The sequence below is a fragment of the Hoplias malabaricus genome, chromosome 4, assembly GCF_029633855.1.
Source record: "Hoplias malabaricus isolate fHopMal1 chromosome 4, fHopMal1.hap1, whole genome shotgun sequence".
NCBI classification, from domain to species: domain Eukaryota; kingdom Metazoa; phylum Chordata; class Actinopteri; order Characiformes; family Erythrinidae; genus Hoplias; species Hoplias malabaricus.
The window spans coordinates 28885924-28911650 of NC_089803.1; the positions used below are offsets into that span (position 1 = coordinate 28885924).

The window sequence follows — 25727 nt, forward strand, 5'->3', positions numbered from 1 at the left end:
TGAAACGTTTAATAAACTGTGGCTTTCTCCATGTAAAAATGTACATCAATCTTATACATTGTTTAAAATACATATTTACAAGTTGTGTATTTTGCCAAGGGCAACTATTCCTTCAAGGAAAATTGAGTAATGTGATGCTTGTGGCTCGTTCAGTATATAGCACTCTCATAACAATGTGTAACACAGCACACATTAAAAAACTGTTGGCACTTCAAGGTGCAACATAAAAATTCAGTAACACCTTAAATAACCTAAGAAGATCTCTATGTAACAGCATAGAAAAAAAATCAAAAACTGAAATAGCAGTCCTTTCAAAACCAGGTCAATGGGCACTAATGATACAGTCAATCAAAATATGCCCTTAGTTGCTTCAACAAGTCCATGTTACCTCCTGGATGGAGGTATGCAACGTAGTAACCACATAACCAGGCCCAATTTGGGCTGTGGATCAGTTCCCAAAAATGTAATAACTCTCCATTGGTAACATAGCTTTCATAGTAGGCAGCTACTTATGCCAAACAAAAGCACTACCTCCTCTCAAAAATGAGAATTCTCATATTTGACATTCACTGGGAGTGTTACCAGAAGGGTATCAAATGAGGAGTAAGACTGAAATTTATAAATAAGTGGTCACCACTCAAGACATAAAGGTCCGTTATACCATGGCATTGCTCTCACCGACTCTATCCACCAACTACAAGAAAAAAAAGGAAAAAAGACAGTTACTACAGTGTAAATACATTCAACTGAAACACACACAGTATGTGTATATTTTCACAAAAGCAAACAATCTCTGAGTATATGACAGAGTACGTACCCCACTGATTCCAGGCAGATTGAGCAGTGATCCAAGAATTGGTATTCTCCTGATGAATCCCACTGCAACTGGGAAGAAGCCCCTGAATAATACACAGACAATATAGTAATCAGAGGACAAGAACAGGCTCCTTAAAGCAGCAACATGGACTGTGTGCCACCTTCTAAAGAAGTATGCTTTATCAGAATTTAAGAGGTTGTTTTAATAATTGCAGATGTGCAATCAATTATATAGTCAATGAGAAAAATCAGCTGGATTTTCAAGTCAGCTTGTTGTGTACTTTGTTATTATCCCCACTTCAGTAATCAGAGCCGTTAAAATTGTAGGTTTCTGCTTGGAACTACTCAAGAATCGCTGTGTATATAAAAGGTCTGATACTTCTAGATGGGTGAAGATATACACTTAAGCCTGTATTCACAGTTTCTTACCCTGCATTTACAACAGCAGTGACACGACAGTGTGCGCTGAGGCCTCTATAGCGTATTTAACCCTGCTAGCAATAAGACTGCAAAAGCAGATGGAATCCGTTCATTTTCTATGGGAGTGAGTGACGAGCAGCAGCGCAGTGTGATCGCTTATGATGAAGATTACTAAGTGTGTGAAACTGTTTACGCTTCCAAAGAGTTTCTGCTTAGAAGGTGATTACAATGGAAGGAAAACAGAAGATTTGCTTAATATACTTATTTAATTTAGTTTAAGTTAGTGAATAAATATCATGCACTGGCTGAGGGACTGTGTTTATTATTGCCCATAAAATAAAGTTTACATGAGCACACAGCGCTGTCAGCCATGCTGCTCTGGAGTGGAAACAACCCTCAGCAATGAGTTGAGAGATAGCATTGGTGGCAAGTGATTATTCCCCTTGCAGTTTGAATGCAACTTAGGCCTGCTGAACTCAGCAAATCTGAAGGTAACACACAGGATCCTGTTCAGGAATTTACGAACATTATAGGTAGACAGATTCACTTATGGTTGGCACTAAGTTTTGTAGGATTCATAACTGAATATTGCTCTTCTTGATTTTGCCTGACTTTAAAGCCATATGGATCCACATGCTAGTCAAGTACAGTCAGCCCTGTCATTACTATTTGAGGGCATGACTAAGACTGAGCAAAATCTAACACCTCGGTAATTCAGATGCAGCCTGGGAACAGGGTTGGATAACTCACCTAAAAAGCAGGAAGAACCCATACACCTCCAAGACCACACCAATGATTGGCCAGCCAATCAACACCACAAATACACCTCCTAAGAAGAAACCTGTAGCCTTCATTTTGTGGCGCTGGAAAAAGAACCTGAAGGTTCTCTCCAAGCCAATAACAAAGGAGAGACCTGCAACAAACAGGATCTGGAAAGAAAGACAAACAGACAGACAGTCAGAATAAGGTGAAATTCCACCTAGACAGCCTCAACAACAGAAAACATTTCAAATTCTGGCGAAGGACTTTTGTATAAGCCTGACAATGGGTTTAGATTATGTGGCTAAACTGATGAATCATTCTGCCTTCGTGTCCCTTGTTTAACTTACAAGGATCTACTGTACAGATGACGCTGATACTCACATTCCCTATGGCCAACAGCGCTTTATCGAAGAACAGGATCATCCCAAAGAAGAGGAAAAACACGCCGAAGCCTGTTAGTCCCATTCCGATCTCTGTGGGAACAAATGGGAGGACAGGGAAACTTTATCACAGACAGATTCACCATCCTCTTCACTTTCAGACCTGGAGAGGTTTCACACAGCGAGATAAACTAAACCGCGTCTGCTTAACATCATTAATAAGCCATGGGATTATTGTATTACGCTAGATATCTGAGCGATTGCTATTCGTGTGTGTTTACAGACTGTATGCGTAATTCCTGAAACTGAAGGCCCCGCCATAGAGTCTTTCTGTCTTCATCTCATTCATTCAAACAGCCGCCCACAAAACACCAAGCCCTCTCTCAGGATTGTAGCTAGATAACACTCCCCACTCCCTCAGACCAACACTAGCGCACTCGGGTAAACATTAAGAGGGTCACTTACTCTGAGTGTCCGTCAAGGAGATCATCTTCTCTCTCTGAGGGTGAACTTTGTTTATCAAAAGCTAAAGAAAGCGGAGAAGAGCGCTGCCGGACTATCGCCACGTCTTCTGGAAACACGCAACACTGCCAACAGAATTACACAGTAAAAGTCCCACACTTTCAATATCATTTATAAAGACTTCGTCCAAAAATAATCCCTAGTCTTTCAAAAATAAAAAATAAAAATAATAATAATAATAATACGTCACCCTCAGAAGGGCCTTTATTAGTGTAGTGGATGTAATATATTTGTGTGGGTAGACTTATAATGTGTCTGAATTGTATCTGAGTATACATGTCTTGACGGATTTTTTTTGTGAACCCTGCTCATCAAATGTATAAATATAAAATGTATTGTATTTTGCACAGCACTTTCATAATTATAAAATATATATTTAATGTTTTTAATAATGCTTCACTATAAATGCAATTTATTTTGATGTTTCGTTTTGTATCAACACAAAAAAGAATCATACATATATATTAGTTAAATAAAATATGCACTCTTATTTATCGATCAGTTTAAATTTTACTTAATTGAATTATTAATAATAGTTATGATTTTTAATGTACGCTGATATTTTATTTTTTATTATTATCAATCAATATATATGGTACATTGTCGCACAGGTTTATGAATTTGACTGCCACTCGACACCGGTGCGCGTTGCGTTTATGGGAAATGTAGTTTTTCTCTGGCGACAGCCACGCTGGTGTTCAGTTACACACTTAGTGGTTAAAGACTACCATTCCCAGGTCGCCGCCAATCTGCACCTTTATTGGAGCCGGGTACGTGTTCATTGAACCGTTGTACCTTCATTGACAGCTTTTCAGTTTATTTATCAACATGCCGCCGGTGGGTTTGGTCTAGCTCGAGTAAGTTTGTCTCTCCGTGCGCACGGTTATTCCTCAGAGAAGATGAACACGGTGTTTGCGATCACTCTGGTGTTCGTAGGCTGCTGCAGTAACGTTGTGTTTCTGGAACTTTTGGTGAGGTGAGTCTAACTTCTCCGAACCTACAGAGGAGCTGCTCTGTGAGATGCTGGATTAGTAACTGCCACGGGTTAATATTCCGTATTTAACAGAATGCCCTTCGGAATGTATTCATTCATTGTTTCATTTTTCTGTAACCGCTTACCCAGTTCAGGGTCACGGTGGGTCCGGACCCTATACGGAAGCACTGGAGGGTGCGCCAGTCCTTCGCCAGGCGACACGCACTTGCACATTCGCTCACGCACTCGCACACACACCAAACTCCACATAGACAGTCACCTGGAGGGTTCTTGAACCCACAACCCCAGGACCTTGGAGCTGTGTGACAGCGACACTACCTGTTGCACCACCTAGACACCTGTCCTTCGGATTTTTTGTTTTTTATTAATTTGCAGCTGTGGACAATATCTCTCTCATTCCTTCTGTTCTGTGGAGCCTATGTTGCTGCTGTGAAGTTTGTCGTTACTGTGTATAACTACAACTTCTTTGTGATTTGAAACTCCACAGGGAATACCCAGGATGTGGAAATATTGTCACATTTGCCCAGTTTGCTTTTATTGCCCTCGAAGGCTTCATCTTCGAGACGAATTTCGGACGCAAGAAACCAGCCATCCCGATTAGGTATTAGTCACGAGACACAAAAACATACCATACAAAGCAGGTTTTATGAGTTAGACATATTTTAAGCCCACGGTTGAGGACTGTCCCAACAGTTGTTGCAAAGCAGCTTTACAATATTAATTTTGCTGTATTTTAAATGAGCAATGCCACCTATATTTCAGAATGTCTGCATTGTTTGTTCATTTGGATGTAGTCAAAGTCTTGAGTAGTCTCATGTGAAATGCTCTTTTCAGAGAAACAAATTTTTGAAAACGATGGGGACAGAATCACAAACCTGAGCCATTGTGTAAGAATTGTTTTGAGATCTATTTTGCCACCAGAACCCGTGCTTTAGCCTCTTTTTCCACCTCTGCAGAAACTATGTGATAATGGTGACCATGTTCTTCACTGTAAGTGTAATAAACAACTACGCCCTCAACTTCAATATTGCAATGCCACTGCACATGATCTTCAGATCTGTGAGTCCAATGTCTTTCCTCATGTTTTTCTTACTGATATATTGATAGTGATCTGCATTAAGAGATTTTCTTTTTATTTAATGACCGATGTGTTGTTCTTCACTTGCAGGGCTCTTTAATAGCCAATATGATACTGGGTATCATCATTTTGAAAAAAAGGTTAGTTGTATGTAATATCTAAGTGTTTACTTCAACTCTGATGTTCTTTAACATAATAGTTAAACAAGACTTCAAACTTTCTTTAAATATTGTCAGTGGCTTTTCTTGTAAACTTCTTTAATGTTACACAATGTAAATTAGGTTACTGTGCTGGGACTTGGTGTGTATTCTGACCAATCAAGAAGAGCCTGACTTTAAAAACAGCCAGTCATTATTCTGCATTTGGAAAGCAAAATGCATTTTGGAGCTTTGGATAAAATGGATAAACGTGACTGCTTGGAAAATTGGCATTGAATGACTTTTCATTACAGTAGTGTTTAAGCAATTAGTACATTATACATTTTGTATGAACTAGAATCCAAGTCCTATTTATACCTTCACTGACTACTATGACTACTGTTGTTTTTTCCCATGATAAAGGTATTCAAGGAGTAAATACCTTTCTATAGTTATGGTATCGGCAGGCATTTTTATCTGCACCATCATGTCTGCCAAACAAGTGGTGAGTTTTTGTAGTATCTTTTCCATGAACTATTTAAACATTTCTGTCAGGAGTACATGGTGTTCTAATCGGAGAACTTACTCTATAGGTGTATTCACCTTTTGAAAAATTAGCTTGTACAATAGATAGTACATATTCTAGTACATTCTCCCCATTCAGAATGACAAATAGTTTTTGATTAGTACCTTTTGTTCCTAGAGTGCTGAGAAGGGGGCTACAAAAGAAGACGGGTTATTTGCCTTCCTGCACTGGCTTGTAGGTAAGTGTCCTGCTGCGAAACACACCAGTCTCTCATTACAGGTATTTTATTTAGTATTTCACTTACTATCATGAGTTTTGCCCTGATTGTTAGGTAGTATGTACAAGCTTATGTTCTACAAAAATAAATAAAATTGCAATTTCTATTTTTGTGTAAGGTATTTTAATGCTGACGTTTGCCCTGCTAACGTCAGCAAGAATGGGCATTTTCCAAGAGACTCTGTACAAGCAGTATGGCAAACACTCTAAAGAGGCTCTCTTCTATAATGTGAGTGCAGTTCCAGTTTATGTAATGTCCACAAACTGATTTAATTGAAGTGTTTTGTTTTTTTGGTTTAATACGATTTCTCTGCTTCTTTCAGCATTGTCTGCCATTACCAGGGTTTCTGCTGTTCTCATCTAACATCTATAACCACGCTGTACTCCTCAGTCAAAGCAGTGAGTTCTGTCTTTGGCACATTGCTTTTAGATGAGACGTTTCTTAGTCTGTTGTTGAAGATTTAGATTCACAGCAGTGTGAGTTCTAGCAGAGAACCATTGAGAGTTCAGTTAGTCATGCTTCCATTGGGAAGCCTGGGAAACATGGCATAATAACTCTGCTGATGCAGATTGTTTGGTCATGAAGTATTCACTGTGTTGGTCTTCATACCAACTTCAAAGTATGCTTGCCTTCTATGTAACATTGCAACAGTTTACTTAGTTTAATGGAGGATTATCAACGTTTAATGTTTGAAATTAACATACACTGATCCACCATATCATTATGACCACCTCCTAGTTTCTATGCTTACTATCCATTCTCTCAGCTCCACTGTCCACAGGAGCACTTTGTAGTTATACAATTGCAGACAGTAGTCCATCTGTTGCTCTGCATACATTGTTTGCCTCATTTAACCCTGTTCATCAATGTTCAGCACCCCACAGGACCTCCACAGAGCAGGTATGACTTGGGTGGTGAATCACAGTGGTGACACTGACGCTGTGGTGATGTGCTAGTGTTTGGTGTGTGGATCAGACACAGCAGTGCTTCTTGAGGTTTTAAAGCAATCGGTGTCACTGCTGGAACAAGAATTGCCCACCAACTAAAAACAGTGATGCACTGCTCTGTCTGATCCACTCGAACCTGCACAACACACATCACCACTGCATCAGTGTCACTGCAGTGCTAAGCATGACCCACCACCCAAATCGTACCTACTCTGTGGTGTTCCTGTGGGAGTCTTGACTATTGAAGAACACTGATGTTGGATGAGAAGCAGTCTGTATGCCTGTTTGGTTTTATAAACCTGTGGCCATGGAAGTAATTTGGAACACCTGAATTCAATGATTTGGATGGGTGAATACGTCTGACAATATAGTGTATGTTCTTAAATAGTAGTATATGTTAATGTAATAAAGCTTTATTCCAAGTCATTTCAAACAAAAATGTAACACAATAGAAAAGACTGGGCGATGGAGAGGAAATAATGTTTTTTTTTATTTTAAAACTCAATGTAGCTCTTGTTGCTGACATAAATATTCTGATTTCTGTTTCTCATTCTCTTCTGAAGCTCCTGTTGAAATCCCTGTGATTGGTCAGCCTGTCCCCATAATGTGGTTATATTTACTGATGAATGTCATCACACAGTATCCTTTCACATAAGGTTGTGCTTTGTTGTGTACTTGTGCTGTATTTAAAAATAACAAAAAGGACAATATACCTGAGGTCTGTCAACACTGTTGCATATCTATTGTGTAAATCTGATTATTTGAACTAACTGAAATTACCTAAACTGCTATCATTCATAATCATGTTTTATCACAACAGGAGTGTTTCTCAGTTCAGCCAAATAAGCCCAAAGTCAAACTTGTCCTGTAGAAAAATAGCTGAGGTCGATTCATATTGGATAGTCCTCAACTTTGGGCTTAAGTGAGTTAACTGAGAAATCCTACTTTGTGGAATACCCCAGTTGGGTGTGTGTACGTGTCCTCAAAGTGCTTTAGAAGGTGATGTTAAGCAATGCGTGCTGAGCTGGGTCTCTGCCTGTCATCAATCTTTTTGTCAGATCCACGTACAGCTGTGTGTATGACAACCTTTATACAACTGTGTGACTCTGCACTTTCCTTAGGTTATCATTATAGGTACCTTTGCACACCTTAACACACCTGCTCAGATATGTATGCATTCGAGGTGTGTTCATTCTGACAACAGAGTGTACATCCCTAACTGTAACACTGGTAGTAACACTCCGTAAATTCCTGAGCCTCATCATCTCTATCCTGTACTTCCGGAACCCCTTCACAGCCTGGCACTGGGTGGGCACTGCTGTGGTTTTCTTGGGTACACTGATCTACACAGAAGTGTGGTCAAGCATCCAAACTGCAATAAAGGGAGAAAAACCAGCCAAAAAAGAAGAGTAAAAATGAAGAGTTCAATCAGGATACCTCCTTGGTTTCTGTGTGTGCCTGTCTGCACTGACGTTTCACTGCAACAAAAGTATTGCCTGTTATCGCATAAATAGGTCAAATGTTATGATAGCATAAAGACACGTTGGACCTGTATGTTGTGTTTCTGATTGACTGCTCTATCCATGGCCTTTTTCCCACTGCTAATATGGAACCAAGGCCGTGTTTCAGGGGAGTGAATACAATTAAACATCAATCCTTTATTAACAATAGTGTGAAAGGGCACTTTACAGTATTCTTTTTCCAGGATCTATTCCATTGTTGTTTTAATTATTGATGACAAAAATTTAGAGTTCTTTAAGTTAGTTACACTAGTCAAATATTGATATTTCCTTGTAAGTTAGTCATTTTTCTAAACCCCAATGGTCATTTGGGGCTTTTTCTTAGACGTCATATGTACACAACATATTGCTGATTAAGCACATATACAGTTAGCCTCAAATGGTTTACACATTTCAGTTTTCTTGTGACTGACAGAACAGATACGAAACAGTAAAACAGCTTTTCGATTAGAGATTTCCTGTCTTGAGCTATGAGGCTAAACTTTGGTTATTTTTGTGTGTGATGTTTTAAGGTTCCATTCAATTTTGGATCATTATTTCATTAATGAACATTTCATGTACTGTATCTTTTTGAATTTGGTTCTCTCAGGATGTATTTTTACCCAATAAGCTCTTCAATGAGCTTTAATGTCCCATACTGCACTGCCCAATTTTTGTGTTGTTGATCACCTTTCCACCATTCTCTGTTCTGTAATAAAACAATGTGTTTCTTAGAAGATGCCCTCCAGTGAAAATCGAGTTTGTATATGCCTATGTGGTGATTCTGTTTAGACTAAAAACATGTGGGGTAAAGATTTTCCAGGTACTGTTTCCGGCGAAAATTAATGAATCACCACGAATACTGGATGCTCACCCAGGTTTTTACTTTGCAGCTGATAACTTATCATATATATGACAAAAATATTTTAAAATGGTAAGTAGTTAAACGAGAGTACTTACAGGCCTTAACAACACTAAACCTTACAGTTTAAATTAAATTAACTGGATTTAGTGATTCTAACTTATAACGTATTGAACGTTTGAACTCAATTTAACAATTAAATTATCATTAACAATATTTTTTGAGTTTGTGAAACTAAAGCTTAGTTGGATGATCTGGGGATTCACAGCGTTTAATACATTTAATGTGGACAGGTTTAAGTGTTTGTTCCAGTGGGTGGGCCAGTGCCACAACAGGTAGCATCACTGTCACACAGTTCCAAAGTCTTGGGGTTGTGGGTTTGAGACCTGCATCGTGTCACTTCCTTGAGGTGGTCCAAGTACTAGTAGATGGATTGGCCATGCAAAAGTGTCATGCATAGTTGTGAGTGTTTGGCACCTGGGTTACATACAATATATGAATGAATTTATAATTAGGGCGGCATGGTGGCGCAGCAGGTAGTGTCGCAGTCACACAGCTCCAGGGGCCTGGAGGTTGTGGGTTCGATTCCCGGTAACTGTCTGTGAGGAGTTGGTGTGTTCTCCCCGTGTCCGCGTGGGTTTCCTCCGGGTGCTCCGGTTTCCTCCCACAGTCCAAAAACACACGTTGCAGGTGGATTGGCGACTCGAAAGTGTCCGTAGGTGTGAGTGTGTGAGTGAATGTGTCTGTGTTGTCCTGTAAAGGACTGACGTCCCCTCCAGGGTGTATTCCCGCCTTGCGCCCGATGATTCCAGGTAGGCTCTGGACCCCCCGCGACCCTAAATTGGATAAGCGGTTACAGATAATGGATGGATGGATAATTGAAGCCAATTAGTTGGTAGTACTTAAAGCACTGAATATTTTTTGAGTTGTTTCAAACATTAAATCAAGTAGTAGACACTAAGTAAATGTGTATGCATACATCTCACATTTGAGTTTATGAAATTCAAAATATTAAAGCAACTGACTGCTTTAATGCTTTTTGAGTTCTGCTGACATTTTCAGGTTTACACTGAAGTTGTTGAGTTTCGTTCATTTATTCATTTTCTGTAAGTGGTTCAGGCTTCTGGTAGGTTCAGACACTAGCTGGACTCATTGGGCTCAAGGCAGAAGTACACCTTTGACAATGTACCATTCTATCACAGGTCACTGCACACATAGTCATTCATTCACATCTATGAAAAAAATTCATATAACTTTCAGTATGTGTTTTTGGACTCTGGGAAGAGACCCATGCAGACATGGGGAGAACACACCAAACCCAATATAGACAATGCCCCAAGGAGAGGACCGTGTCCAGGAAGGAGGTGAAATTGAGTCCCAATGCTGAAAGAACGTTGATCTGAAAGGTAAAATAAATAAATAAATAAAAATCAAAGACAACAACAAAGGAACTGCTGAACGCCCTTGGAGCACCAGGTACCCAAAATAAAGATCACAATAAAGAATCCCTGATAAAACAAAAACAATCACACTACATTTATATGACCATCAGGACAAATAACAGTCTTTTGTGGTGTGTCAAGGCCAAATTGTCAAAATGTGAAATATTTGTCCACAGTGATCTGTGCTGTATGAAAAGCATAAAAGGTGAGGCTTTAAACGACAAGAATACAGTTCCAACTTTGAAGTAGGAGTGACAGCATCATATTGAGGGGCTTTTCTTTGCTGGAGAAAGAACTAGTGCAGAAAATACATAAAGAATAATTATTTATTAGAAATAAGACCCAAATGCAACAATTTTTAAGCATTGACCATGGCAACGTCCTGACCAGAAACCCATAGAACATTAATTACACTAGTTCAGTCAGAAGGAATGGGCTAACATTTTCGAAGCTTGTACAAATGTAACCGTCAAGCAAATACCAAAATTAATATGAATTGTGATCCTTTGAAAATCAGAAATACTACAAAGAATCTGACACAAATATCTCTATTCTGTATTGTTTTGAAACTAAGGCTAAGTACAATCCCACACGAAATCACCCTGTCCCAAATCCATTCTAAGACCCGGTCCTTTGAGGTTGTGGAAGAGACTTCTGAAGCTTGAAAGCAGAACTGAGATACACTCATTTCACTTGGTTGAGTGTTAAGAGCAGATGCCCTCAGGGCCATTAAATGGCAGCCAATGGAGAAAGTTGTTACAGGCGGTTTGTTTAGAGCTCCAATGGAAAATTCCAGTACTCCGTGAAGGGGGCAGGACAGGGTTTTTTTGGGGTTCCACTCTAGGACCAAGGACCTGGTGTGTTCCTTTAATTTGCATTTTAACCCATCGCCTTCAAGCCTCTATAATATTATTCAGACCCAGAGGGGTGTTTTGAGCTGTGGTGATAATGGGCGGTAACAGCAGTTCCAGACTCGACTCATTTGACTCTGATGATGGAGATAGTTTTACCATCGTGAAAGGCATTCGGGTGAGTTTTCAGAGCAATGTTCTGCACTAAAAGTGTTGATTTACTGTACTTTACCAGAGATAACGCGAAACACATTGCTGTGGTCTTCACTGGTCTAAACATGTACTTGTGCATGCGTGTTAATGCAGCCATAAACACAGCCGGGAGAGCCGACAGACCTGCTTTCTTAACCCATGTGTGAAATATGCAGCCAGATTCTCCAGCCACTCAGGAAATTACAGTCAACAACATCATGAATTATATTAATGAATTATTAAAATATACTAAAGAAAGACTGTTGTATTCACTGCTTCTGAAACATAATACATTTGCGTTCTCCTTAAATGGGGAATTTCCAAAGATGTCTGCATAAATAAATCATCAAAGTCATTAGTGGTTTGTTATGAAATGCTCCAGAACCAGATGTCAGATGTGTTTGACTTTTGTCTCGGTAGGCTACCTCAGAGATGAATGTTACACCCGCCTTTACCAGTACATTCCTGAATGCCTGCCACACTGCTTTACAGTTCAGCATTTAACAACATTCTTTGCAAACAGATACACATGAACTATACTAACATGGAGTATTTTGGGATTTCTTTTCATGTTAAATAGTAACAAATTGGCCATATTTGAATTTGTCACATTGCAAATACAGATTTCTCTCAATTCCACTGCAGAGAAGGCAGAGGCAGTAGGCTTAAACGTTTTCACTTTAAACCACCTTCACTCTTCTTACTTCTTTACCATGAAATTATGCAGGACATTTTGAAAATCCATGGAATTTCAGGAAGCTTAATATGAGAAAAACACATTTTCAGAATCTAAGCTCTGCAATTCTATACAAACCATCTATAAAACTTAAATACATTTTTGATGCAATACTTTTAATAATGTGATTGACAGCTGACAGATCGAGTGATTGAACGCATGAAGGAGTCTTCCAGATTGACAGATCAATGGCCTCAGTCAAAAAAACCAGCACATCCACCTGTCACTCAGCTGGAAACTCCTCCGGTTCAGCCACGGTCCCAAGGGGAGCATGTGGTGCCTATATTGCCTCATCCCCCTTCTTATGCCAGTGCATTAGTACCACCACTTGTCCAGGAGCCTGTACCTCCTCCTCCTGTGCCGCTTGCTTCTGTTACTGAGGTTACTCCTCCACCTGGTGATTCATCTACAGCGACTGTGGAACCGGTTTCCCCACAATCTCCTGCCGAGCCTTTATCTCAGGGACATGTAGCAATACCTTCACCTACTGAGCCTGTCTCTTCAGCTCAGTTTCTGTCTCCCAAATCTACAACAACAACAGATTCACTTGTTGAAGCTGTGGTCACATCTCCATCAACTCCAAATGAACAAACTGAGGCCGTGCTCACACCTCCTCAACCCATGGAAGCCATAATCTTACCTGCAACTATTGAGCCTGATGCCATATTTACTGAGCCAAATACTACTAAACCCAGAGATGCAAATACTAATGCTGAGGTAGAAGAGCAGTTTAGAACTGACTCTTTGACAATGGATCAAACAAGCGTGCCAATACCTACTGACATTACTGAATCCCTTTCAAATCCTGCCCCTCCCACTGCTGACCTTGAGGAGCTCACCCCCCACCAGCCCTCCTCTGCTCTGGCTATACCTTCTGAACTACCTTCAGTTGAACAGATGGGTCCACTTCCCACTGAAGAGACCACAACTCCACCGTCTTCTGATCCTACCACAGAGCCTGATGTTGCCTCAGTGCTGACTTCCCTTCATGAAACCATCAGTCATCAGTCCCTACCCTGTGCATCTGATCCAAAAGCTACAGGTACTGGGTTCTCAAAATACACTGGTCTGCATCCTGTTAATGTTTTTGAGAGAAAATTGTGAATAGATAACATTAGATATAAACCATATATAACATTGTGTGTATAAATTCTCTCTGAAGGCCTGCAATCCTAATTGCTGTCTCTCTTATGTAGTATATGAGGAAGAACTGAGGAAGCAAATCAGAGATGAACTGCAGAAGCAACTGCAAGAAGAGATGAATATGGCAAAGAGGAAGCTTCAGCAACAGTAATGACAGTTGCATCAAAAATGACAATATATCATCAGCAATTCTGATCTGCATCTATTTGCACATTTCATAAAACTACATTTAATTTAGACAATTACATATGGTAGTTAAAATATAGAATGTGTGAACAGAAATAGTACTAATGTGTGTGTGTGTGTGTGTGTGTGTGTTGCTCTAGGTTGGAGGAGGAGAAAGCTAAGGCAATGGCAGAGGCTCAGGCCAAAGCTCGACTGCAAATCCAAGCAGAGGTTCAGAAGGTTTTAGAAGGAGAGCAGATAGCCCTTCAGCAGTCTTTAAAAGATGCTGTTATGAAGGAACGTATGAATACAGAGGATGAGCGGCTTGTAGCCCAGTATTATGTAAGGCTTACTGAGGTCATAGCAGCTGCACAATACATGTGTGTGGGTGTCTGTGAGCACTTCTCTGTGCTCGTCTCTACATGTTCTTGAGCATATATTGTCTGTTATCAAGTTAGAATGCAAGGGTATATTTTAATACCGCCTAATCTTATCTAATCTAATCTACATATCTTTAATGGCATTTCTAATATCTTATGTAATTAAGCTATGCTAAGCTTGTAGTGCCCTGCAGATAAATGTGGATAATGTTATCGGTGCACATGCCAAAGAATCTTTATATACCTCACAAATTTTACATGACTAACAAGCAAGCTGTTTTTTTAAAATAAAATGCATGTATAATCTATAATAACAACCTGTTAATTTTTTAATTAATTGCTGTTGTGGAATCAAGCTCTTGATTTCTTTGCATTCTCCTTCCTTTTCCTGTGTTCTTTCTTCTTTATGTTTTTCTGCCTGGCATTGCTCCTGCATTTCAGTGGATGGAGAGGGAGGTAAGCCGCTTTTTCCTGCCTACTGCATGCTCTTTCACTCTTTCATTTCTGTTCCCATAACATTCCCTGTAGCTCATAAGTAAATGACTTACAAGTCAATTAACTGAATGTATGAGTAGGCATAATGCTCAGTTAAAGTGCTGCACAGCCCTCACTTGTATTGTTACTTGTCTATTAACTGAAGATGGAAGTAGTTGTACAGAGTCCCAGGTGATTTATGTTCTGCATACAGCAAGCCTCTTTGTGTGCCTGAACCAGATTCAGAAATTGGAGGAGAAGGACAGAGACTTGGCAAAGCAGGAGTTGCTGTACAGGGAAAGGATTACCAAGCTGGAGGAGAAAGTAAGGAAAAACACTGCTCTAGCGTACGAGAAATTTATTTTCATATCATCCTCAGTAGGTTTTAATAACTGAAACATTGTTAATGCTTTCATATATTTTCAACTTTGTGACTTGTGTCCATGTTAACATGTTATGTGTCCTTGTTGTTTTCTCATCATGTAGACTGTGCAGTTCACCAGAGTCACAGCAGAAAGCTTCAAAAAGGGGTTGGAGGACACTCGCAACCGCTTCAAGTGGGTGGGCTTCAGTAGTAGCGCTCTGTGCTCAGAATAGCATATTCCCTTGGAAAGCCATTTCACTGTTATTCAAATCTGAATTTTAGATCATTACAAGTCTGTAGAACCAAAGGTGAATACTACACAGAAGTAAACCGGCACATAGTTAAGGGAAAACCTTAAACAGAGGCAAAAATATTCATTAAAGTGCAGTGTATTATAGTACACATTTAAAGGGCTCCTATCACATATGTTTCTTGCATTTTTTTCCCTGAGGTATACCCATATTTTTTGGTGTTATGAACCAAATAGTTAATTCATTAATGCTATTTCCAACTTCTTTTTTTAAATAGATTTATTACTGTACTTTTAGGACTGAGATGGAAGGGCAGCCTATATATATATATATATATATATATATATATATATATCTTTTTACAATTACTTCCATTTAAAATTAACAAGGTTTGTCTTTCTCCTATTTAAGTTACTATTTCCCAAGATACATTTTTTAAATTGTGTGTGCGTGTGTATATATATATATATAATATATAAAGGGGTTGGACAATGAAACTGAAACACCTGTCATTTTAGTGTGGGAGGTTTCATGGCTAAATTGGAGCAGCCTGGTGGACAATCTTCATTAATTGCACATTGCACCAGTAAGACCATGTGCATCCAATGGTTCAAACATTGTGTCCTGAAGGCGGTGCCGTGTATCAGGAGGACAATGCACCAATACACACAGCAAGACTGGTGAAAGATTGGTTTGATGAACATGAAAGTGAAGTTGAACATCTCTCAATTGAGCCACTTTGGGGTGTTGTGGAGGAGCGAGTCAAGAAACGTTTTCCTCCACCAGCATCATGTAGTGACCTGGCCACTATCCTGCAAGAAGAATGGCTTAAAATCCCTCTGACCACTGTGCAGGACTTGTATATGTCATTCCCAATTGACGCTGTATTGGCAGCAGAAGGAGGACCTACACCATACTAATAAATAATTGTGGTCTAAAACCAGGCGTTTCAGTTTCATTGTCCAACCCCTGTCTATGTGTGTGTGTATGTATGTATGTATATATATATATATATATATATATATATATATATATATATATATATATATACACACACACACATTCTTCATTCTGATGGGCTGCACTTCCCTGTATTATGCCACATAAAAAAGGTCCCTGAAGTGAATGCATGGAGTAAATTCCTGTAAACTGAACTGGTGGGTGTTTGTAAATGAACATATCTTTTGCCACAACAACAACAAAGAAGGTAATTCAAGAGAAGACATTCTGGTTGAACAGTTTTCTTAAAAAAGCATGAAATTAAATGAGACCATTTAAAGCAGTTATAGCACCCAGAACCAAACATGGTTTGGAGGGGGATGTTGCGACTTGGGCTGTGGTGAATTGAAACTGTGCTCTTTTAAAAACCAGAACTAATAATCTCACATCAGTACCTGACCTCTATAACATTGACCTCAGGGCTGAAACCCTTCCAAATTTCTAACCTTTAACTAATTCAGAATATTTCAGTGTCTAATGGAAGGCCATCCCAGCAACGTCCCAGACTCTTAGAGCAATAAATGGCACACACTACCTTTTAATATCCTTCTGATCAGAGGAAATATTGGAATAATGTAGGTTGAATATTTCAAATATCTCTCTCTCTCTCTCTTTCACTCTCACTCTCTCTTTTATTCTAACCATGCCACACTTTTCCTCACTCTGTCCCTCTAGGAGGTACCAGATAACGACAGTTTGCTCAGAGCTGCAGAGTGAGGTTTTGAAATGTTACAGAGAGAATCTGAGCAAGACTCTAACTTGCTCCAACATTGCCTCGCTCTACATGCAGTGTGTGGACAATGCTAAACAGGTATACCCCAGTTTTGTGCTCTGGTCTTTAAAGGGGTGTCTCAGGAGAGAGTTATATTTTTTCCCACTTTGGCCTACTTTTTTTTATTTGTGCTGACACCTGGTAAGGTCTGACCATCTTAAGGTTAAACACAGATTGTGTTTTTCCTTTTCTTTACATTTTGGGGCTAAAATGGGCTCAGATACAGCAGTATAGTGTCAGTGCGACTCCAGTATAAAAAAAAGGTGGGGGGGGCAAGGTTATTTAATAAAATATCTGAAAGGCTAATTCTTAAATGTTTTTTCTTTCTTTCTTTCAGAACAAGAAAGTGAGCACAGGTGGTTAAGCCTGTTTCTTGGATGAGGAGGGTTTTATCACTTTAAATCACAACCAAGTAGCTGCAGTTGTGCAAGACCACACCTTTAGTCTGTCTGAATATTCCTTACTGCAGAGAGGCTATGAGCACTGGGTTCAGATATAATGGGCTTCAACGTTTTTCCTATAGTTGATGCTAACATGACTCAATGTTATGCAAGTGACGTACGTCATTTCCACCCACCAATTTGTAGAAAGAATTTAACTACTATTACAGTTACAGGAAAGTGAAAAATACTGTTATTTTGTCTACTTTGTCACAGCTGGAAGAACTGAGCCAAAAGCCTGTTCTTTTAATTCTAGATATCTTCAGATATTGCATGTCCAGGAAGGAATAGAAATACCTTCATTAAAGAGAGTCAAAATCCTGTTTTTCTCTGCCTGGAAAATTGTGAGGATTTGTGTCATTTGCAATTTAAAGTAAGTATGGGTGACCTATATTTTGAACAGTTCTAGTAAGCCGAGTGTTATAAGCGTCCTGCAACATTTCTCCACAAGGGTGCACTGTGGTTTAGAGTTTCTTTAGTAACTCTTCTAAACAGCCCTCAAGTGTATTCAAGCTTATCAAGGTACTTAATCACTTCTGAATTACTTGAGCAGCTTCTTGTTTGCATCCGGAATCAGTGCTGTAGCAGAAGCCTTCCGTAGTCATAGAACACGAGTATGGAGTTTTTCAAGAAAAGGCAGATAAATCCTATTATCCGGCAGTGGTAGTGAGACAGAGCTGGTACGGAGAGAATATAAAGTGATATTCCCTCTCTGCCCTGAAAGATGCACTACAGGGCACAGTCCCAGTCTGCTTTCTCATAACACTCCAACATCCTTTGATCAAGCTGTCATACACGTACACACACAAACTTACACATAGACCAATCATAAAAGATCACACAATCATATTCACCCCCTCTCTTTCACACTCTGCTTTACATGCATACACTCATGTAAGCCAAGAGCACCGGAATATGCTCCAACTCCTTTTGTACTTCCCCTCTTTAGCTGAAAGTGGCAGGAGAGGAGCTGTCTCTGACATTTAAGCACTAAGCCTGGTAAATATTAGGTAGGGGGTTTGCTTTGTATTAATGACCTTTTTTGATTGCTCTGGAAAACAAAAGCTTATTGAAGTCAACAGAGGCCATGTTACGCAGATTGAATGCCTTATTATGTTTTTTTTTTCCAAAGTGCTGTCAAAACAGGAATGACCTTGATTAGAGAGGGAGCTGTGGCATTTTATTGGGCGTGCAGTACACCAGCACACAAAACAGCTGCGCCCCAAATAGGAAATGGCCCCCTGCGGTAGAGAGAAAAGATTCTCATCTGCATTTGTCTGGATGTCTGCATGTGTGTGTGTGTGTGTGTGTACTAAACTCACATTGAAGAATCTTGGACAGAGCGTATTTTGCCCTGTTGAAGAGAATTGATTATTGATTTTTTTTCCCTCTCTGTAATTCATGTTCCTGTAGGTTAGACTGTGCCAACAATGAGCCTCCATCTCCTATTCAGCATTGATATTCTCTGTGTGACGCAATGCCAGCGTCCCTTGGAGCAAATGTAGAACAGGCCAGTGCCACGTGGCTTACTGTAATATTGATGTGGAGGGTTATCCTAAATTAGACTATTTTATGGGCACTGGGTGCCCTTTACTGAAAGGAAAACACAATTGTATGTAATGGATACTGCAGTGTTTTTGAATGGAAGAGCTGGCTGGATTCATATCAAAGGAGACAGAAGGGTAACTGCATCTCCAGCTTTTTCTTATGTCCTCGTAGTGTTGACGTGAACCAGACAATTCCCTTGTTTAAAGAGGTCAGCTAGCTGTAGACATTTCCAAGCAGCATCTGCTGCAAGCTTCTTTACTACTCGTAACTGTGTTCTCTTGTGAATTTTGCAGTCCCATACCATGTTGACCTCTTGGCTCAGGCTGCTGTATTATAACTCGACAGCACGAGAGGCAGGATGTGAAATAAAACATCGGCTAGGGTCAAAGGTGGGCTGATTTCAAGCGGACAGAGAAGCAAACTTATCTCTGCTGAATTCCATAGAGGTTTCCTTTGGCCTAATTTATTACAAATACATATATATATTCAATCTATAGATTCTAATATCAGTACATAGAGTATTTCATGTAGAGTATATATATACATCTTCGGTACTGACGTATATACAGTATTAAAAAAAAAACATGCAGTGTTTTCTGTTTAGCACAGTGAATGTCATCCTATTGTACTAAATTATAAATAGTAATAAACAGATATTGAACCTTATGTGCACATCTAATACACTTCTGTCTACTTCACAACCTTGAATCTGTCTCTTCCTTCTATGACAGACTGAAGAGTTTTTGAGGCTACAAATTTATGTCAGTGTCTATGAGTTTTAAGGACCTAGTCAACATCTTCAGAGGACAAACACTTTTGTCGGGCCTCCTGGTCCTCGAATGTCACCTTTTTGTTCCTCTTTGGGTCAATCCAGGAATTCTTTATGACTGAATTTGTGGGTAATGGCTCTGCTTCGATGATGGATACCACACGCTTCTTCATCTTGCTTTTGAGAACCTTTTGGAACTTCTGGCGCGTGAAGGCATAGAGCAGCGGGTGGAAGACCGTGGTGCCGTAGGCCATGACCAGGAGGCCCAGACGCAGCTTGACGGTGAGATCGCTAGGCCCTGCACTCAGAATGATGCTGTTCAGCACGGTGATGGGTGTCCAGCACAGCAGGAAGGTGGAGATGATGAGCAGGGACATGCGGAAGACACGTTTCTGCCGCTCCCGCCGCTCCCGGTGTCGCTTAACCGCACGCCTCAAGGCAATGATTACAGACACCGAAGTGCGCATGCCCAATGGTGCCGTGCTCCGGGTACCACCACTGCTCTGTGACCCATCGGCTGCCTCGGGCAGTTGCTGCGGCGAGGCAGCCATAAGAGACATGTCTTTTTTCCACCGCGTGGAAGCTGTCGTCTTCTTTTTCTTCCTCTTCTTCTTTTGCGAGCCGTGGTGGAAGCGTGTGCCGATGCGGATGTTCAGTGCCTGCAGGATCTTGGAGTATGTGACCAGCATGACCACAGCCGTGAAGCAGAAGATGGGGATTTGGGCCACCAGGTGATAATACAGACCCAACTCTGTGTAGTACTCGTTCACGTGCACCACAGCCGTCTGATTGGCCACAGTGGGTTCTGGACCCAAGAAGCCCACTTCCACAAATGGAACAAGGAAGCTGAGAAATGAGAGGACCCAAATAGCCCCCAGCAATGCGGCAGCTCGACCCATGGTCAGCACACGGTTGGCTGGCTTGACAGAGATGTCATACCGGTCCAGTGTGATTGCCAGCACATTAGCGGCTGTGGCTACGCTGGCAAAGGATACACAAGCCTCATGGAAGCAGCAAACCAGCACAGTGTCACCCTGCAGTGAGAGCAGCAGCACCACAATGGTCAATGGGATGCAGCACACACACACCAACACATCCAGCACATGCAGGTTCATAGTGACCAGGTTGCTGACTGAGCTGACCAGGTTAGACTTGGTGCAGTAGAGGGCCAGCACCGTTAAGTTGCTGCTCAGGCCCAGCACAATCTCCAGCATGAGGAAGCCGGTGAGTGTCACCTGGAAGCTGAGGGGATACGGGTGCGGCTCATCCGCTGCCATTCCTGGGCTCACGGACTCAGTGATGTCCAAGACTGTGACGTTACTCATGGTGCCTTCTTCCTCCTGTGCTGAAGGAATAGGCTTGTGCATTATCCTGCACAATACAAGGGGAAGGGAGAGAGAGAGTTAAAATGTAGACCAGGAAATAATGGTAGAATAAAGTGAATCAGGCATGAAGGTGACATTGTTAACCACTAAGAAGACTGGAATAATAAGGGCTCTTGCTAATATGAAGAGTATCTTTGTTGAACAAATGCCCACACAGGTATCTTTATTGCTTAGAAGGATGGAAGTGCAAAAAATAAACTCCTCAAAGGAGACACAGCTGCCATTATTATGACTCTGACTCTGGGATACATGTATAGTATGTATTTAGTTTATTTTGTTTTTACCTGTACTGGATATTTCACTTGTTACATGTTCAATTATAGAAACACAATACAGGCTAAAAAAAGAAGGGCCAGGGAAACAATACATTTAAACCAAATATATACGTTGTTATTATCAAAATAACTCTGGGAAAACTAGAGAGACAAATACTGGCCAGTGACTTTAATGTAATCATATGGAATTAATGATTTATGACCTTGCCTTCTGTACCTTAATATGTAAAGCATTTTCCCTGTATGTCCACAGTGCCGTATAATCAGAGTATAACTTATTCACAGAGCTTAATATACCTCAATCACTCCAGCACATTAATGTGATTGTTCCTTGTTTGTCACATGATTAGTTTTTAAGTTACATTTGGGAGAGACATCGTGCTACTGTACTCTATGTGACTTTGAGCGTGCAGCAATATGTCCGGCATTGTGTCTGTCATACAAATAAAGAAGACTGATTGCAGAGAGCAGTGGGTGGGGGTGGGGCATGAGGAGAGCATGTATGATGAAAAGCTGCTTCAAGGACGCTGCATGAACAATGATGGCCATATAGCACCCCAGGTGACATTAAAACTGATGAGGTGAAGCCGAGAATTGTGAGAAGATATAAGACATGTAGTAAAGCTGAGGCAGGAAATGCCTTTTGTGTGCAAGATATACAGCCTTTAAGACAGTACAGTGAAACAGTCACAGACTAGCCTTCATATATTTTCCAGTCAAACCAGTGATTAAGTATAAATTAATATTTGCACATACATTTAACAGAAATTACATGAAACATCAACAAATAAATATAAAGTTTATTTAAGTGTATACACTCTGCCATTACAACAGAGTTCTCTGTAGTTTTCAGTAGACTTGCTGTCAGTTTTTCTAAAGAATTCGACAGGGGAATAATTCCACAAGTCTAGTTTCAGACGTAATTTGTGTTTCCTGCTTCTTTGGAGTAATCACAAAAACACATTCAATAGATGCTGAGGTCTGGGCTCTGGGGCAGCCAGCCCACTGATTTGGGAACACCAGCAGCCTCATTGTTTGGTTTGGAACTATTCTTGCTTTTTGTTTATTTAATTTTTGTTAAATAGTGAAACATTCTTTTTTAGACCCATAGTGCTTCACTTGCATATTTCTCATAATAGAAGGATGAGCAAAACACCTGTAGGTATTTCCTATTTCTGAAGCAAACGTGGTGCTTGATTTTCTCTTCTAGATGACAGCTTTAAGTACTGTTAATCTGGAGTGACTGTTATCTACGAGGTCATGCACGGTCTCCTTTTCTCCATATCTTTAAATTCCTTTTTTTTTCCAACTCTTACAAATTCCTGATTTTTTACTAATCCTTTGCGTTTTTGCCTTCCTTATCTATAAGTATCTCTCTAAGAAAATTTGATTGAACAGTCAATACATGAAAACAGCTTATGCACAGTTCTCTACAACTGTTAACAGTGAACAAAACAAGCCTCAGAATTGAACTGAACAGAACCTACCCCACTCCTGAGCTGTCTTTTCTCAGTCTCCGTAGTCTGTGGTTGGCCCAGAAGAGTCTGGGTGGAGTCCAAGTCGACTATCAAACCCAAGCATGGCTTTTCAAGGAAGTGTTTTGCACCATGGAATCCTTGTAATCCAGCAGAGTAGTCACACTTCTTTGTCTCCAAGATGGCTTCAGCAGGATCTCTCTTATATTTTCTCAAACTAAAGGTAACAGACCCATGGTTTGAAAAAGGGGGAAACCCATTTCCACCTACTCATCTCTCTCACTGATGGCAAGAGTGGCAGTGGAATGAAAGAAAAGTCAGCGGATCATGGATAAAACTGTCCTGTTTGTCTCCTTTCCTTCTAAACCTATTTCTGTCCCACTTGTATGTAGAGCAAGGCAGAGAACCAACAAGGGAACGAGAGAAACTCTTCAATGTGCGAGGAAATTTCAGTGTGTTGATTTACTTCCACACTATTGCACAAAAATAGCAACCTCTGTAAAATCCTTCAGATGCAGCACATCATTTATAGAATTCAAATAGCTCTGCTCCACGTCAAGGTGCCTTTCTGTTGACTGCATTGTATTCCCATAATTAAGATTTTATGGACCAACCCTGATGATAAGTGCTTATTGATTTGCTGTTGCTGGTTTACATAAACCTCCACTGGACAAGCCAAGGTCACAGAACCAGTGAGGTCAGCAGGTGTTTGAGCAAGGAGGGGTCACTACCAAGACCCCTTATTAACGGTGACCTTTCATTCCTGGTTTAAAACATTTTTATAATGAACTGTAAATCCGTGGCACTCGACGGGATTGAGAGCTGAAGACAGGCATATAATCATTTGTTACTGTGAATCCATTCTGCTTCTGCTTGAAAATAGCTGTGTTCCAGTGTATGAGTAGATTTGATGGTGCTACTCAAAGGAAGGGTGATCCATTCAGAGGGTAAATGATGAGTTCTTTAGCCACGGGTCCAGGCTTGGTGACTGTCCATTGAAGGATTGGGCCAGAGCTTTTGTGGACGACACAGTGCCTCAAAAGCACAATCTTCCTCAGCTCCATTCCCCAGCACCCTGCCAGAGGAAGACAGAGCAGAAGAGCCTAGATGAAGAAAACAGCCTGCATTAAGCTTGTCGCCAGACCTCGACATGTAAGTGCTGCCGTGCATTAGCTGAACATGCTCCTACTGCAGGCTGATGAAGTGCATTGCCTCTGGATTTGATTATGGTCTATGTTAAGGTAAGAGAAGGGACAGCTGCAGAAGATAAGGACCAGAAGCTTGCATTTACAGTACATGCTGCACAGCTTCCAAATCAAGATTCAAGTCCTTTTTAGGGAAGGTGTATGTGCTCCAAAAACTGTGGAATAATAGCTGTCTCACTGAGCAAATGTAATTTTCATTAGGCGCTCTTGGATTTCAGAATATGACATTGTCCATTTTCAATTTCTATGATACAACAGTGATGTAAGGTGGATTAGAGGATTTCTATTTTCAGATTACATTTGAGGGTTTTTTTTTCCATCTCAGAGATGATGGTTCTGTTAAATAGCAAAAGGTAGTGTGAACAGAGACTTTGCCCCAAATACTATAGCCTTTGATCAGAGGAAACACAACTGGAGGCTGAGTGCAAGCAATCCAATTTAGAGCACAAGATTGTGTAGCTGGAAATGTAGATCGCTGTATTAGAAGCTGATAAAGACTTGCTTTTTAGTGCACTACAAAGCTTAGCATTCAACCGCAAAATCACATAAGATTCATATAAACAGCTTGCTGCTGGGGACGACTTCTATTGCATCTGTTACTTCTTCTTTTTTTCTTCCAGAATCTTGGAAAGAAAAGCTGGTGTATCCATGGGAACACAAAACCCATGTGGTGTGCTTACAGCTAAATATATCAGTTCATAGCAAGTGACTTTCTAAGATGACTAATTATCATACAAATGTCCATTACAAGTAACAATCAAGATTGTCAATATTACTAACTTACCTGTGGACGGAGACTTGCAGCGGGTGCCTGCTTCTCAGCCGATTTACAGATTCCCAGATGATCTACGGATAATTATGCCAGGGGCTACATATTGATATGCTCCTTGTGGGTCCGGTACAGTTAATTCCCAGAATTCCCTGAGGTGTATAGAGTTGCCCCTGAAGGGGAGCGTTGAACAGAGAACGTATAAACATTCAGAGTCTCTATTCCTCTTCCACGTGAACTGTCAAGAGCAGTAAGAAAATGAGAATGCACAGGCAAATAGAAGCAGTCTTCCCACTTTCACCCACTGTCCTTTTTCTGCTTTCTGTCTCTATCCCCTCTGCTCTCACATACACACATAATCAAACTCTCTCTCTCTCTCTCTCTCTCTCTCTCTCTCTCTCTCTCTCTCTCTCTCTCTCTCGCTTCACTCAGTGGTGTGTCAGTGGATGTGTGAGCTTGGCTCATCTACCCCAGCACGCTGTTGCACTCGTTCTTCCTCACTCCTACTCTCTCTCTCTCTCTCTCCCTCTCTCACTGCAGAGGTTTTGCAGTGCTACTCTCCGTCCTGATTGGTTTGTTGTAATGGGGTTAACCCTTTTGTATCTGGTGAGTGGAAGGCACTCTTGCTTTTGATTTTTTTCCCTCCCTTGCCATTCTCACCATGCATTAATGGATGTGTTGCAAGATCTGGATGCATCTGAAGCTTGTAGTATTGAGCGAACTATATTGCATTGTGCTGATATTTTTTGATTCCTAACTTCATGAGCAAAATGAATAGGTTTCCTCAGGGGTAAAGGGGACAAGAAGGGACTGCTGATGACTGATGAAGAGATTACTTTTAGTGTGTGTGTGTACAGATGTGTGTGCATTTG

General features: G+C 40.5%; 4 protein-coding genes across 8 annotated transcripts; 2 read left to right on the forward strand and 2 right to left on the reverse strand.

The window, feature by feature from the left end:
- Positions 1-5: 5 nt before the first annotated feature.
- Positions 6-2974, reverse strand: golt1bb (golgi transport 1Bb). The gene is made up of 5 exons (XM_066667801.1): positions 2844-2974; positions 2380-2471; positions 1987-2165; positions 818-899; positions 6-694 (listed from the first exon to the last, which is right to left on the reverse strand). Exons 1-5 carry the CDS (start codon positions 2866-2868, stop codon positions 656-658), a joined length of 417 nt encoding a protein of 138 aa, XP_066523898.1. The 5' UTR covers positions 2869-2974; the 3' UTR covers positions 6-655.
- A 667-nt stretch (positions 2975-3641) lies between these two features.
- Positions 3642-9123, forward strand: slc35b4 (solute carrier family 35 member B4). Its single transcript, XM_066668993.1, has 10 exons — positions 3642-3876; positions 4382-4495; positions 4851-4953; positions 5063-5112; positions 5533-5614; positions 5813-5873; positions 6031-6140; positions 6235-6310; positions 7423-7498; positions 8026-9123. The coding sequence occupies exons 1-10, from the start codon at positions 3800-3802 to the stop codon at positions 8270-8272; spliced, it is 996 nt and encodes a 331-aa protein (XP_066525090.1). The 5' UTR covers positions 3642-3799; the 3' UTR covers positions 8273-9123.
- A 1914-nt stretch (positions 9124-11037) lies between these two features.
- Positions 11038-19030, forward strand: chchd3b (coiled-coil-helix-coiled-coil-helix domain containing 3b). 4 transcript variants are annotated; one of them, XM_066669691.1, is made up of 9 exons: positions 11038-11691; positions 12577-13483; positions 13638-13731; positions 13911-14091; positions 14571-14585; positions 14844-14927; positions 15090-15160; positions 16893-17028; positions 17327-19030. In XM_066669691.1, exons 1-9 carry the CDS (start codon positions 11611-11613, stop codon positions 17351-17353), a joined length of 1596 nt encoding a protein of 531 aa, XP_066525788.1. In that variant the 5' UTR covers positions 11038-11610; the 3' UTR covers positions 17354-19030. The 4 variants fall into 4 exon arrangements, with proteins under 4 accessions (XP_066525788.1, XP_066525786.1, XP_066525787.1 ...); XM_066669689.1 differs by lacking the exon at positions 17327-19030 and having other exon boundaries at positions 16893-17270; XM_066669690.1 differs by lacking the exons at positions 14571-14585; positions 17327-19030 and having other exon boundaries at positions 16893-17270.
- Positions 19031-19748: 718 nt separating this feature from the next.
- gpr22b (G protein-coupled receptor 22b) lies at positions 19749-25207 on the reverse strand. 2 transcript variants are annotated; one of them, XM_066669694.1, is made up of 3 exons: positions 24871-25207; positions 22894-23956; positions 19749-21117 (listed from the first exon to the last, which is right to left on the reverse strand). In XM_066669694.1, the coding sequence occupies exon 3, from the start codon at positions 21111-21113 to the stop codon at positions 19764-19766; it is 1350 nt and encodes a 449-aa protein (XP_066525791.1). In that variant the 5' UTR covers positions 21114-21117; positions 22894-23956; positions 24871-25207; the 3' UTR covers positions 19749-19763. The 2 variants fall into 2 exon arrangements, with proteins under 2 accessions (XP_066525791.1, XP_066525790.1); XM_066669693.1 differs by having other exon boundaries at positions 22894-23984.
- Positions 25208-25727: the final 520 nt, after the last annotated feature.